Source organism: Panulirus ornatus, chromosome 56 (genome assembly GCF_036320965.1).
Source record: "Panulirus ornatus isolate Po-2019 chromosome 56, ASM3632096v1, whole genome shotgun sequence".
Lineage (NCBI taxonomy): Eukaryota > Metazoa > Arthropoda > Malacostraca > Decapoda > Palinuridae > Panulirus > Panulirus ornatus.
In genome coordinates this window covers 142010-156859 of record NC_092279.1, presented here as the reverse complement: position 1 = coordinate 156859, position 14850 = coordinate 142010, and the positions used below count along the sequence as shown (strand labels likewise).

Here is a 14850-nt window from a genome sequence, read left to right as displayed (position 1 = left end):
TAAAGGCAAATGGAACAAAATTACAGACGAATAAATACCTGGTAAGTTGTATGGAAGAGTGGTGATTTAGAGGGTAGTAGATTGCACAAGGCATCAGACTAAGGAAATACTGTGTGGTTTCAAAAGTGGCAAAGGATGTGTGGGCTTGGTGTTTGTTTTGAAGAGTTGGTAGAAGAAATACTTTTAGCAATAAAAGGATTTGTTTGGTACATTTTTGAACCTGGAGAAAGCGTACGATAGGTTTGAGAGACGATAGGGTTGAGAGATACTTTGTAGGTGTTACGAATAAATGGTATGGGAGGAAAGCCATCACAAGCAGTGAGAAATTCCTATCAAGAGAGTAATGCATGTATGGGAGTCGGAAAAAAGGAAGGTGAATGGTTCCACGTAACGGCGGGTCAGTGTCAAGGAGGATGTGAGGCGTCATCATGGCTTCCTTGTGTATGGTTTGGGTGGTGAGGGAAGTACATGCGAGGGTTTTGGAGAGCTCTTGATTTTGCGATAATTATTTCACCTTGACAACTTTTCTTTACGAATATGGATTTTTGCTTCACCCTGTATGTCTGTACTTCTACTGACTATTACTCTTTGGCGCCACTCGTGCCACAATATTCATCACATTGAGTTTTGTTTTTCCTAAATTTATTTCTTCTTAAGTGATCGATTAAAGACATGGCTTCTCCCATCTAGGCTGAGGCTGCCCGGAACGCCATGACGAGGAATGACAGCCAGAAGAGCAGCGAGACAGACGACCGGCCAACCACCACAACTATCATCCGAGAGGACCTTGCTGAGGAAAGAGCCAAGGCGAGTCCGATTGACGCGCGAACACCACCTGCCACGGGGAAAGATGACACCCCCTCTCAGTGTCCAGACGCCGGTCGTCTGGATTCTTCGCCAGGAAGAACGCAGGGATCAGGTGACGTGGGCCAACTGGATTCACAGTCTCAAAAGGATAAAGCTGAGGCTCCGGATCAAAGCAGTCAGGTGAACCATTGTGAAGTGTCTGGGCAAAGTCCCTCAGAGCAAGGGTGTACTCGTGCTAGTGATAATAAGTGTTCTTCGCCAGGCAAACAAAGTGTTCAGAACGCTCGCATCCACGGTGGAAGCGACTGTCCAACGTCGCGAAGCCAAAAGTGTTCCGAAAATCAGACCGAAGCTTCGGTTACGGTGGAAAACTGTTCGGGGTCTGGGGCCGTGACCTTCATTGGCTACGGCTCGGCGATGCCATCGTGTCCTGGTGATGCAAAAGGGACGGGCCAACAGCCCACTACTTGTGATAACGGCATAATATACAAGGACAAGGCCCTGCCATCGAACCAGTCAACCCAGACGGAAGTCTGTCTCGAGAAGCAAGGGTGGATCTTTAACGGCGATAGCGAGACGATCGTAGTGACAGCCAAAGAGAACATTACGAAAGCGGACCTCCATCGCAAGAGGAAAGTCGGGGTGTCTGCTAAGGTGTCAGATGTCCGGGGCATCCTGAAGACTGTGACTTTCTCTCCGGCAGAGAGAGACGCCAGGTTGTCTCTGGACTCTCGGCTCTCTCTCGAAAATATCGCTGGCGATAGTGAGTTACTGTCACCGGTGTCGTTCGCCGATGACGCCCAGGCTGGTCTCTCGAAACTCCACTGTCCAAACCTGGTGCGTGATTCCGCGCGTCCGCATCCACACCCCGCAGCGCAGGAGACTTCCTTCAGCATCCTCGAAGAAGCCCTAAGTACCGAGAGCGATGTCGAGGCTTCAGATAACTGTGAACTGAAGACTATAATCATAAGGTTAGGTTGTGATGACACGAATGTTAACCTACCGACGGTGACCAAGTCGGAGGTAGGTGGTCTCATAAACTGGAGGCCAAAACTGGGTCAGAACCATAAACTGCTCTCGTACACTCCCGTAAGCTACACCTACGAACATTCTCCCGACAATGTAGATAAAGAGGTTTTGTACAAGAGGGAAGATAGGCGCGCTGTACGCACTCCTGGCGTATCTTCTGACAATCAATTTATACAGTACAATGGCGCGGACGAAGACCCCAGGAGGAGATATGCGAGGGAGAACGAACTAGTCATATTAGATTTACTTCATAATACCTTCCCAGGAAAGCATCATAAAGCTCAAGGGACGTCACAACTGCCATGCGCATCCGTAATACCACAAAGCCTCACCACCAGAACACCACCGCCTCTGTGTGACACGACGACGCCTGACTACTCTCTCAAACTACAAACCATAACACCACCAGAATACTACAGAAACTCGCCACCAGACGAGAACAGCCCACCCTTACAGGAAACACCCTGTAACTACCTCCAGTGCTACGGTCAGCCCATCCCATATCACAATTCATGTTCACCACACTACACCACCGAGACACACGAGGACCGGACACACCAAGTGCCCAGACCTCCGCCCCAGGCGTACTGCATGAGAGTCACACAGCGTTTGCAAGATCCTGATGCACAGTCGGGTCCCCATCACCTCTCTCCACCTCACTTCATCGCACAAGTGTCCGCCGTGCCTCAGCAACCGAGTTGCGACGCGCGTCACACACATGGCTCTGCTGAGGCGCCGGCCCACATCACCTCACCACATCCTCAGATCATATCCCTGCAGCACTGCCCAGGGCGGGAGGGCAGACCCTCAGACACGAAGGCGATGAGTAGAAATGAGACGGACGAAGACACTGACGAGAGTACAACCCCGATCAAGGAATTCTTCCAAACTCACGGCGTTAAGTTTAATGTCACATCCGCCAAGTCTAAAAAACTATAGAATAATCTTATTTTCATAAAAATCAGTGGGGGCGAATCGATGCATTTCATCTGTGCTTTAGACTGTAATGTTAGGCGGTTATGGCTGGAGGTGTACAAAGCATTAGGAGATCATTCAAACTGGACTAGATTATAATAATTTTACCGGCAGGGTATAAACTGCCCCATCATTGTACTAATGTAACTTACTCCTTGTGTCAAATGTCTAGTGATTCCATAATTGTTAAAAGCTAATTTGCTCAATTTGATACAGTGTTAGCCCAACTTATTTATCTGTACACAGGAACGATACCTTTCTAGGACAAATTGATAACGACATATCATTAGCTAGCCAACGAGAACTAATTTCCCCGTCAATCCTCTGTGTGTAGAGTAGAGATTCCTGTGCTATGTGGCTTCTATCTATGTTCTGCCCGATCGGCCATGTTACACTTTGCCACACAAAAGATCAAGTTTCTGACAAGGTAGATATAGACTCCCAGTAACCTGAAGAATCCACCGCCCGTTTGCTAATCCTGCAGCCAACACGAGTGAGCGAACACAGACCGGAGGATTCGAAGTGCATTCCTATACTGAGGAGTGTATAATATATATATATATATATATATATATATATATATATATATATATATATATATATATATATATTAGTACTATATAATCCAGGACACCTTTTATGGGGCTTCTACAGCTTCTGAAACTCGCCGATGCTGACTTTTCACTTAGGATGTGACCACATGTAGGCAAGACTAGTAATATATATATATATATATATATATATATATATATATATATATATATATATATATATATATATATATATATATATATATATATATATATATTCATATATATATATAACTGCAAGGATCCCTTCTCTAGTGACTCCAGTACTTTATAAGCAGCGCCTACAATCAGTAACAGGGAAAGGATAGACTCCTTCGGAGTGAGAAGCTCGTACAATAGACATATACAGAACACAATTACCAAGGAATTCAAACAAGAACAGACTAGTGGGTCCACTCGAGGTGATTTGTGGGAGTGGTAGAGGTCAGGTATATAGATAAATTGAAGGAAAAACACTTGTATAAGAAATGACAATGGCCAAAAAATATCAGTGGTGGACTTGAAGTATTTTATGAAGTTCCTTCGTAAAGTATCCATGGTGCCGCGTTCATGTGTTATAACTGTTTTAAATCATTCCATACGTTAACACTCCTGATGAGGGGGGAAGTAAAGTCCCTCACCTCATTCGTCGAACGTAAAATGTGTGAGGACAGCAAGTCTGTGTGTCCGCTGAGTGCAACTGAAGTCAGACGAATCTAGCCTGAAGTGGCTTCTGAGATCGAGCTTATGCTGAGTTTTGTTAAATTAACCCTTGACCAACTCTTTTTTTCTAAGCTAGATATAAGTCGTCTAGTCGTCTGATATAGGATTTGTTTTTGTTAAGAAATCATTAGCTTCTCGACGCTTGTTGCCCCTCCATTTCTGTCTGCCTTTATTCGAAAAGGGTGACCAGAAAGTGAACGCAGTGTTAAAAGTGGGGACGCGCACGCGAAGACCACTGGGCACCTACCAGTGAATTGTACAGAGTGACAAATTCGAAAGCTCAGTTGATGAATCCTAGAACTTCGTTCACCTTCTTCACTGGTTCTTTGCACTGCTGACTTAGGTTTGGGACGCAAGAGATTATTTCCCCTAAATTCTTTTCACCCATTTATCTTACTGTAGCTCAACAGAATTCATACCGTAGCTTGCCTTTTCGTTTTTTCTCACTACCAGTGTTGTAGAACTTTGCATTTATCAATGTCAAAATCTATTTAACCTCATTTGAGCCACGTCCATCTGTCGTAGCTTTATTTCCCAGCTCAAGATCACCTGCGAATTTCGATATACTACAGCATGGCGCATTATCAATGCTAACAAAACGGATGAGAAAGAGAACCGGTCCCAAGAATGATCCCTGTGGCATACCACTTCTTGCGTCTAACCATTTTGAGGCTTGACCATTAATTATCACTACTCTTTGCTTACGGCCAGTCAAATAGTTTTTCGAAACGCCGAAGCATACAACCCCCACCTGTACCACGTAACTTTTGCATAGTGATTACCCCTGCAAGTGTTTTCTGAAAACCTAAATAGATAGCATCTTTGCTTTCATCGTACTTGTTCATTGCTATAAGAAAAAAAAATCGAGGAGATTCGTCAGACGCGAACGATTTCGTCGAAAGCCACGCTGAGAATCGTTCCTCACGTGGCGATCCTCATGATTCTGTACTCGCCTCACACACACACAAACTCATAACATCACCATACATTTTTATGCTTCGTTCCGCCCACTAGGAGTGTTCGGGGCCAAAAAAGTATATAGATTTGTTTTCATACTATTCGCCATTTCCCGCGTTAGCAAGGTAGCGTTAAGAGCAGAGGACTGACCCTTTAAGGGAAATCCTTACTTGGCCCCCTTCTCTCTTCCTTCCTTTGGAAAATTAGACGATACCTGGCGTTACCGCACTCCACCTGCAAGTGGAATGACACCTTCTGTAGACATAAAGGAGTACACTCTCGTCTAGGAACTTCTCACGTCAAACATATTTCCCTACTACTTGATGTAGTGCATCCTTGGAGCTGCGGAAGCCCTATGATAGGATCTCTAGAACTATATGTGGAATCATTTTCCTGCACCAGTGACCCCATATATACAGTTTCTGCAACACACTATATCCTCTCCGCTTACGCAGGGATGTGTGTAGGTCTGTGTGAGGTGAGTGTAGGACAATGTAAGTGTTCATCGTTACCACATGGACATAAGGTGTTGGGTTGTGATATAATGAAGTGGTGTATGTAGTGGTGGAGAGATGGTGCGGGGCCTGTAATGCAGATGAGAACGTTTGTCTCGTATATGTCTGGGGAGTGTAGTTTCAGATGGGTGAACGTCTGGTGGGGTGGTGTTTGGGACTGCGTTAGGAAGGCGGGTCTCTAGTGCTTGCTGGGTCATTGCAGGGTGTGAGGGGATCTGTCATTATACCTGAAACGTGAGGCAGGTATAAGCTTATCATTGCTCCTTGGGGATTGCTGTTCAGTCATAGAGAGATCTGGATGAGTGTGTGGGTGTTGTGTGGTTACGGTTAGTAGGGTAACGGTGATTGTTCCGAGTGCTGTTTTGTGTGGGATGCAGCTTTGTTGTACTTGCTTTGGATAGGGTGGATGACCAGAGTCATTGGAGCGAAGTTTTGAATAGAGTGAATAAACCTGTGGTGCGTGTTTCTTTTATTTGTTCGCCGTTATCCGCGTGAAAGAGGTAGCGCTAGGAGCAGACGAAAATATAGCTTCATTCTCTCACATCCACTCTCCAGATGTCATGTGTAATGCACAGAAAATCACAGTTCCCTCTGTCCACCCAGGCATTACCAACGTTTCCGTGTTTATTTTTTTCAGTCCAGTGACGGTACGTCGCCCCCTGTATAGCCCATTGCTCCATTAACTCTATCCCGTGCAACCTTACATTTTCCACCCCGTCATTCCATCTCCACTTTTGACACATATCGTCTTTGTCAGTCTCTCCTCGCTCATTCTTTCCTTATGTCCAGCCCATTTCAACACACCTCTAGAACCTCTCACTTACCCTATCATTTTTTTTTTCATTGTTCAACCACTCCTCGTTCCACCATGCATTGTCCTTAGACATTTAATTTCCAATATATTCACCATCTTCCGTACATTCTCATTAAGAGCCCAAGCCTCTCACCCATACAACACCGACGGGATTACTAAACCTTCAAACATGGTCATCTTTACCCTCCCTGATACGAGATGGGCCCAGGACTTCCGCCCCCTCACCCATCTCATAATTTTCATCAGCCCCCACGATTCCATTTCCTGCTATGTCCACCACCAGGTATCATGTACAGTGCAATTTCCATTCCAAGGTTCTGCGATAAAGACAGTGCTGGGATGCCCGTGAGTCGATTTGCATCCTCCATGTGACAAGGCTGAGAGTGCGAGGGTGGGAATCCTACAGCTGTAGTGTAGGAGAGAGTCTGTCCCATCGGCAGCCCAGTTATACACTCCACCTACTGTTGCCAGTAACCCGGGTGGGCTATCAGGCGCACAGTGGTAAATTGTGTGTGTGTGTGTGTGTGTGTGTGTGTATTGATGGGTGAGTGGGTGAGTGTGTGTGTGTGTGTATATATAAGCATTACCGACTCCGTTTATATGCGATTACAATGCGAGTGGAAAGTCACCTTCGGCGAGGCAGCCCCATCGTCAAAGGACGAAAAGGAAGAAATTCCTCAATCCAGAGGAGTCCATCATTTCCCTGCTCCTAACTGGAGCCCAACATCGAAGATACAGGAGCCCCATAACAGAGATGCTGGGAATTATATATATATATATATATATATATATATATATATATATATATATATATATATATATATATATATGTAGTGCAATGGACACGTACGTTCATAGAGCACATAATGCCCTCCGACAGCAGGATTCGAACCTGTACCACATGCATGGGAACTGGGCTCCAAAACAAGTGGTGGAGATTCGAATCCTGCTGACGTAAGGCATTATATATATATATATATATATATATATATATATATATATATATATATATATATATATATATATATGTTAGTTCAAGATATGCATATAAAAGATTGAAAAAATATTTCTACTTTTAATAATCTATAAATATGTGTCATGAAAGGATGGTATTGTAAATATATTTTTGTTACTACTACTTCCCGTTAGAGTAGACGTGTACAATCATCACAGTACAGTATTACCAGAAAAAAATGAACTTTGACCATTTTTGTCTTACACAAGTGTGTCTCTCTGATCACTGGCTCGCAGAGCAGAGCGTATAAATGGAACTATATATTTTCACTGTCTTGGGTTTTCAAATACATCTGTAGCTCGATATAACTACGTGCACACACACACACACACACACACACGAATTGTAGTTTGATATCTTCCTCTTCCTCGTCACACTGCTGTAAGATATATTTTACGCTACCCAAACTATTCCTTCGTATAAATGATATAGGTGGTTTAATACTGTATATTAGATTTAGTGTACAATAATCTTGTTCACACATGTGGGGATCTTACACTTTATTATCCATTATATATATATATATATATATATATATATATATATATATATATATATATATATATATATATATATATATATATATATATATATATATATAAACACACCCTATTGTAAAAAAAAAAAATCAAAAGCAGCCATACTTCAACATGAGCGATTCCTAATAGGTAACCCAGTCAGCTGACACGTATGGGAAGGCTAGACAACAGTTACACCCTGTAAATCATCACAGATGTTTTACACATGTGCCATTTTACAGAGAGGGGGAAGTGGGGGATTTCCAACCCTCTATTTATAGGTGAAATCTGTTGTCTGCACACCTCTTGTCAGCTGCTGGGCTACGTTCGTGAGCCTAAACTAACATATGGCAAACCTAGTTTGTTTTCTTCTAGTCTACCTAATGCCTGCAGTCTCGACTTTGTAGGACATTTAAGTTTGCACGGTTTTGTAAACGACGGAGAGAGTCGACACATTACTGTCGATGCTAAGGCGCCACAGTACGTTTTGTTTACTTTCTGTCATGTGTTCCACTGGCGGTTGGATGACTGAAGGTCGTTCTGTGGTGCTGCCGACGGACATTGTTGTCATTTTTCGATGAATCTTAAGTATGTAGTCGGATATTTTCCACTAGGATTGAAGCACTGATTAAGCGTTTTCTTCCGTGGTACGTTCTCAGTATGAAGAGTGCAAATTTGCAAAATATTTACCAATATTTCTTTATTTTTTTTTCGCAGTTCCATTGCAAAGAAGACTGCCAGGCGATTATCACTATTATAGGGGTTACAGGGTATATATGAATTAATGATGGGTAATGTTCTAATGAGGAATACTGATGAGGCATACTTGCTCATAATTCTTTCAATGAGGCAGACTTTCTCAATCTTAAATGAGTCAACTTTCTCCTGCCTTTCCAATGAATTGTACTATTCCCTGCCTCTTTAATGAACTATATTTTCTGATGAACCAATATTTCTCCTCATATTCGAATAAACATACTTTCTCCTCTATCTAATGAGCCATACTTCTAATTTTCTAATGAACCATATTTTCTTCAAACTCTAGTGAATCATACTTTCTCTAAACTTTATAAACCACACTTGCTCCTAACTTTCTAATGAGCAATACACTTTCTTATCTTTGTAAAGAGCCATACTTTCTCAAGACTTCCAAATAAACCACACTTTTCCCTAACCTACTAATGAACCATACATTTTCCTACCTTTGTAATGAACTATACTTTCTCATAACTTTCTAATGAACCATATTTTCTTCAAACTAATAGACTTATCTTTCTCGAGACTTTCTAATGACCCATACTTTCTCATAACTTCTTATGAACAATACATTTTCCTACCTTTGTAATGAACCATACTTTCTCATAACTAATAAACCATATTTTCTCCAAACTCTAATAAACCATACTTTCTCCCAATGTTTTAATGAACCATAAAACTTTCCTTTGTAAAGAGCCATACTTTCTCCTAACTTTCTAATGAATCATACGCTCTAACTTACTAATGAACCACACATTTTCTTACCTTTGTTATGAACCATAATTTCTAATGAACCATATTTTCAAAGTATACTTTCTCCAGTCTTTTTTAACGAACCATAAGTTCTTTCCAAGCTTTCTAATGAACCATACTTTCTCCCATCCTTGTTTTTAGATATACATAACATGTCGACGAAATTTAGTGAATAATATCATAAACAGAAAGAAATTCAATATCAACTCGAAGCTCTATCTCAAATCTAAGAACTTCTGGAGCCTTAGCATTAATTCGAGAAAAAAAAATGACGTAGCATTTAAACAAAAGCTGGAATTAGCAATTCTTCAGATCATCTTTTTGCCATCATTCATCATTGATAACGACAAAGCACTTACTTACACATGATGGATAAATTAAAAATTTTTATGGGCGAGTTTACTTTTCTGTCAGGATTCTCGTGCTAATTCGACGTTCATACAATTACGCTAACAATGGTGACGAGAGGCACCAGCTTTGCACCTTGTACCCTGATCATGTACGCAGATGATGGCTCTTCATGATTACCGTGTGCCAAAGTAACGCTTTCAGGGAGGAACCCAGACCGTGTGTCGCAAGAGGGTCTCTGGGGAGGATCGTCTGTGTGACACCAGTCTCGTCTGGACTATCGTAGTTGCAATTCTTTCTCACCTTCTCTCAACACTTAAGTGTGACACTAAAATGAATATCTTGCTACTCCTTTCGATATATATATATATATATATATATATATATATATATATATATATATATATATATATATATATATATATATATATATATATATATATATTCTTTAAACTGATATAAAAAGTTTTATGGTAAGACTTTGAGATGTGGATCAAATGTTTGGATTCTGACTTGCAATACAGTCTGTTATCTGTACTCTTTATAATATTACTTTTATTGAAAATAAAGATCATAAACATCAAACAGACTCTTCACCTTTAATGGCAAACAAGATATATATCCCTAGCTTTATAAGCTCCTCTCCGAGATGCAAACATATTTGATGGATGACATGTCAGTGTGCAATATCTAGAGCAAGGGTTCTTAAACATGGGTTCCATAGCCTATTTCCCACTGGTTCACAGAGGGATGGCAATACACTACTAAATTTCCCCACCAGCAGTATCTCTGGTGAGGGTTCAGGTCGTATTATCTGTTCGTGGTTGTAATTTTCAGACCCGATATGATATTGGATATATGCTGAGGGAGGTCAATAGACACAGCGGGTGTCTCTATATGCTCCACGTACATAAAAGTGGTTAAGAACCCTTGATCTAGGGCTAAAGAGGAATGAATGATTACAGATAATGATGGCTATTACTGCCTAGTTCCTTGATCATATTAAAAGTGTTAATGTTGCAGATGTGATGAGAATATTTCAAGGGAGTTCTGTCTAGAGCTCTGGATAACTCATTATCTTTAAGACATTTGTCACAAGTCAAAAATATCTTATAAACATGGCGGATATATCCCTTAAATTTGGCATTGAAATCGTCAGAACTGTGATTCACAAACTGAACACAATAAACCCTTATTTCTGATAGTAAGACTCATGGAAAATGAGAAAAGACGCTGCATGTTAAACGTAAAAATTATACTTATATATTATTAATGGTTTTAAACGCAAGTTCGTCTGGATGTGGGAGCATGAAGGAAGGGCCATTTCATGTGTTGTCTAACATGGCACTGGTTGGAACCCTTTTTTAAATGCACTTACTCTGCACGTGAATAAATTCGCCTTCTTTAAGGCACCGAGAATGCCAGTTCCTACTCCCGGACTTCGCAGTTAGATGGGCTGGAGTTACTGTTATTCTGGTATTGGCAACCAGATCTACGCTGTCGATATTGCTTTCCAGAGCGCCAGTAACACAGCAAAGGGATTCACTGATCATATTCGTGTATAGACCTATCAGTTGGTCATTGAGACTTGCATGATCTTCGCGGATGTGTGTTACACTCTTCATAAGTATTCGCAACTTTTTTTTCTACTCCCAATACGCTACACTTCATTCTTCTAAAAATCCCAAGACCTGATCGCAAGCACCAGAATCTCTGGCGTAAGCGCAGCTGCGTGGGGCAAGTCTGAAATGATCTTACCTTGATGGACAGAGGAGAAATGCCTTTACATAATTCAACAGCACTGGAAGACGGTCTTAAAATTTGAAGACGGGGTTTAGGTTGGACACAATAGTAAGCCCTCAGAAGGGCCAGGTTAGCTTAGACGGCATTAGAATACATGCCTCATGTTTACCGATTGAACTCATAATATCTGATTATCTTGACGGTCATATGTTTGATATAGTATGGAACCCACTCGTCGAAATAATCGACAATATTTTCGTCAGTGTATATCTTCCGATAAGTAGCGGTGAGCGTCACTGACCGTCACGCATGCACGGGCCGCCTGGGATCAAACCTACATACGTTCAAATCCTGGTCGAGACAGCCGGTCCACAGTACACACAGCTGTTCATCCTCACCACCCTTCTCGGGGCTGGTCGATAAAAGGAGGGTAACTGACATATGCCAGGATGTGTGTATGTGCATACAAACTTGAGTAAAAGACATGGTACCTATGTATGTATATACAAGGTTAAGAGACGGAGTAACACGAGTGTGAAACTCTCTCCTCGTAACACACAAGTAGTAATGATATGTACATATTTGCCAGTGCTGGCTTCTGACCCACTAATTGAAGCACATCCTTCAAGAGTTGACAGAGTAGCTCTGAGTGCAATAGGTACTGACAGCGGCTGCAGCTGGTGGGACAGGAGAGCAATTACTAAAAGCTGCTGGTGTTGCCCTGAGACAAGACTTGCATGCAGTTATGTGTGGCATTTACTACACATATACCATTCTATCTGCCTGAGGAGAGAAGCTTTATCATCCTTAACTACGAAGAGAAGAATCTCTTTCAAACAATGAGGGGAAAAAAAAGTTATTTCAGTATCTAGATAAAGAAAGTACTTTAGATTCGTGTGTCTTGGATATAAGCTTGCTATGCTGGCACGAACTTTGGCACGAACACCCAGGCAGATGAAAAAACTGACTGACAACTTTCATATGTTTTAACAAACATTCTCTTACGAATGTAGATGAATACAAGTCAGTGAATGACTGTAATGAAGATCAAATGAAGGCGGAAGATTGTAATGTATTGCTTAAATGGCGTGATGGGAACTGACGCCAGAGACGGTATGATTTTAGGATGGTGCAGTGCGGCAAGAGAAATGGCATTGATTGTAACTAATCAAAATCGTGAACTGAACAAAACCTTTTGGCTAACAAATACTAATATGCATCACTTTTACACATTTTACACATATATAGCATAAAGCACATCATCAACCCGTGGAAACCCTCATTCTCCTTCAGAGGAGACAAGTGAACAAGGGAAATGAGTAAGGCCCCACACTCTTGGGGAAAAGTATAGTACTATCCCAATAACAACCAGTAAGTAAACCCACCATTAGTTTTGGAGGACACGATCACCTTGCACGATTTACTGCTTGTCAACACATTCTCTGCAGACGAAGGCTGATGTTATGGGTCGAACGTTAAAAAGCAAACGACCTGACATGACCATACTATGTCTATAAAACCTCAAACCATACTACAGAATGTATATAAGATAGCAAAGAGGAACGAAGAGAATAATAGGAAGTACACTTACTGGCCTCCTGTGTTAGAATAGTTCTCCTGAGTTCAGGATCGTTTTCTTCCTTGAAGACGTCGGCCAAAGAGCGAGGGAAAGTACAGTACAGCTGAACGGAAACTGATGAGCAATTCTCATACTTACAGTAGAGACGAAGCAGTGGGTTGAAGAAGAGGTGCCTGGCACACACCCCAAGACCCACACTGAGAGCGTCTCGCAGTATCAGACTCGGATACTGGCTGAGAGAAGTACAAGTAAAGACCCTCAACTCCACGACCGATATCCACCTTCAGGAAGGTATGAGACACTCCTCACATGGTCATCTGAGACACACTGGGACTTCGAGATCAGATTTTCTTTTGTTTTTTACGTTCCACACCATCAAAGGAAGTTTAAGGAGAGATGATAAAAAAGAAGGTCTTTGGAGTCACCGAGTGTGGAATCTATATAAGCTTTCATAGTCTCTGACGGACAGATACTACGATGGAAATCTCCTTCCAGCTGGAAATAGTGATGGTCTTGTCGGTGGATTTGGCTGTTTCATTCCACATGAGAAATATGGGATTAAGGCAAAACCTCTTCCATTTCCATTGCTGAAGATTGAGGACACTGTTGTGATAAGCTGTCGAAGACTTATGAAGCAAAGTTTCAGCTGGAAAACTGGACAGGAAGATGTCGGAGTGTAGACCTAAAATTTCCTAGAGGCGACCGCACAGGTTCGTATTACCCCAGATGCGGTAGGCGGTCCACAGTCACCTTGGCCTTTCAGCCTCCCCTACAGTTTGGTCGATAAATTGGGTATCTGGTTTAGGCTACGATATATATATATATAATGTATATATATATATATATATATATATATATATATATATATATATATATATATATATATATATATATATATATATATATTTTTTTTTTTTTTTCATACTATTCGCCATTTCCCGCATTAGCGAGGTAGCGTTAAGAACAGAAGACTGGGCCTTTGAGGGAATATCCTCACATGGCCCCCTTCTCTGTTCCTTCTTTTGAAAAAAAAAAAAAAAAACGAGAGGGGAGGATTTCCAGCCCCCGCTCCCTTCCCTTTTAGTCGCCTTCTACGACACGCAGGGAATACGTGGGAAGTATTCTTTCTCCCCTATCCCCAGGGATATATATATATATATATATATATATATATATATATATATATGTGTGTGTGTGTGTGTGTGTGTGTGTGTGTGTGTGTGTGTGTGTGTGTGTGTGTGTGTGTGTGTGTGTGTACCGTTTGTGGGATGGCCTTGATTAGGGCATTCAGATGAGCGTGCGTCTCAGCGAAAATATTAAAAAAAAAAAAGTTACAAGGCTCAGATCTACATGCAACTGGAAACAGTCCCAGGTGTAATCATCTTACAAGCCTAAAACATCAGTAGCTCAAATATCGTCTGGTCAAACCTGAGAAGAAAAATTACTCACCCAACACACATTAGGCTACACTTAGACAAATGATTTTTCCAAAGAATGTCCACGAGAGTGGCTGGAATCTCCCTCTGAACTCTGGAAGGTGAGGTTCCCACAACCTCTGATTCCCGTCCTGTGCTATGAACGAATGAGGAGGGAACTCAGTCTAGTGCTGAGAGAGGGAGAGGCAGGCAGAATTACTGCATCATCCTGGGTGCTTAAGAGATGAGGAAGTTGAAGTCTATGGTATGAAAATACCACTAAAGGTGACTAGCAGAGGTTTGAGCTCCTGTTGTCCTTCGTCTTCTATTTCTC

At 41.7% G+C, this 14850-nt stretch overlaps 1 protein-coding gene across 2 annotated transcripts in view; it reads left to right on the top strand.

Annotated features, from left to right (window-relative positions):
* The window catches only part of LOC139765811 (metabotropic glutamate receptor 5-like), a 173759-nt gene extending 163395 nt beyond the window's left edge, over nt 1-10364 (top strand). Inside the window, exon 21 of one of the 2 annotated variants that reach the window (XM_071693604.1) lies at nt 691-10364. In XM_071693604.1, coding sequence (XP_071549705.1) covers nt 691-2775 — 2085 coding nt within the window. In that variant the 3' untranslated portion in view covers nt 2776-10364. The remainder of the gene's footprint in view (nt 1-690) is intronic. The other variant, XM_071693605.1, reaches the window with a different exon arrangement.
* The last annotated feature ends 4486 nt before the right edge of the window (nt 10365-14850 follow it).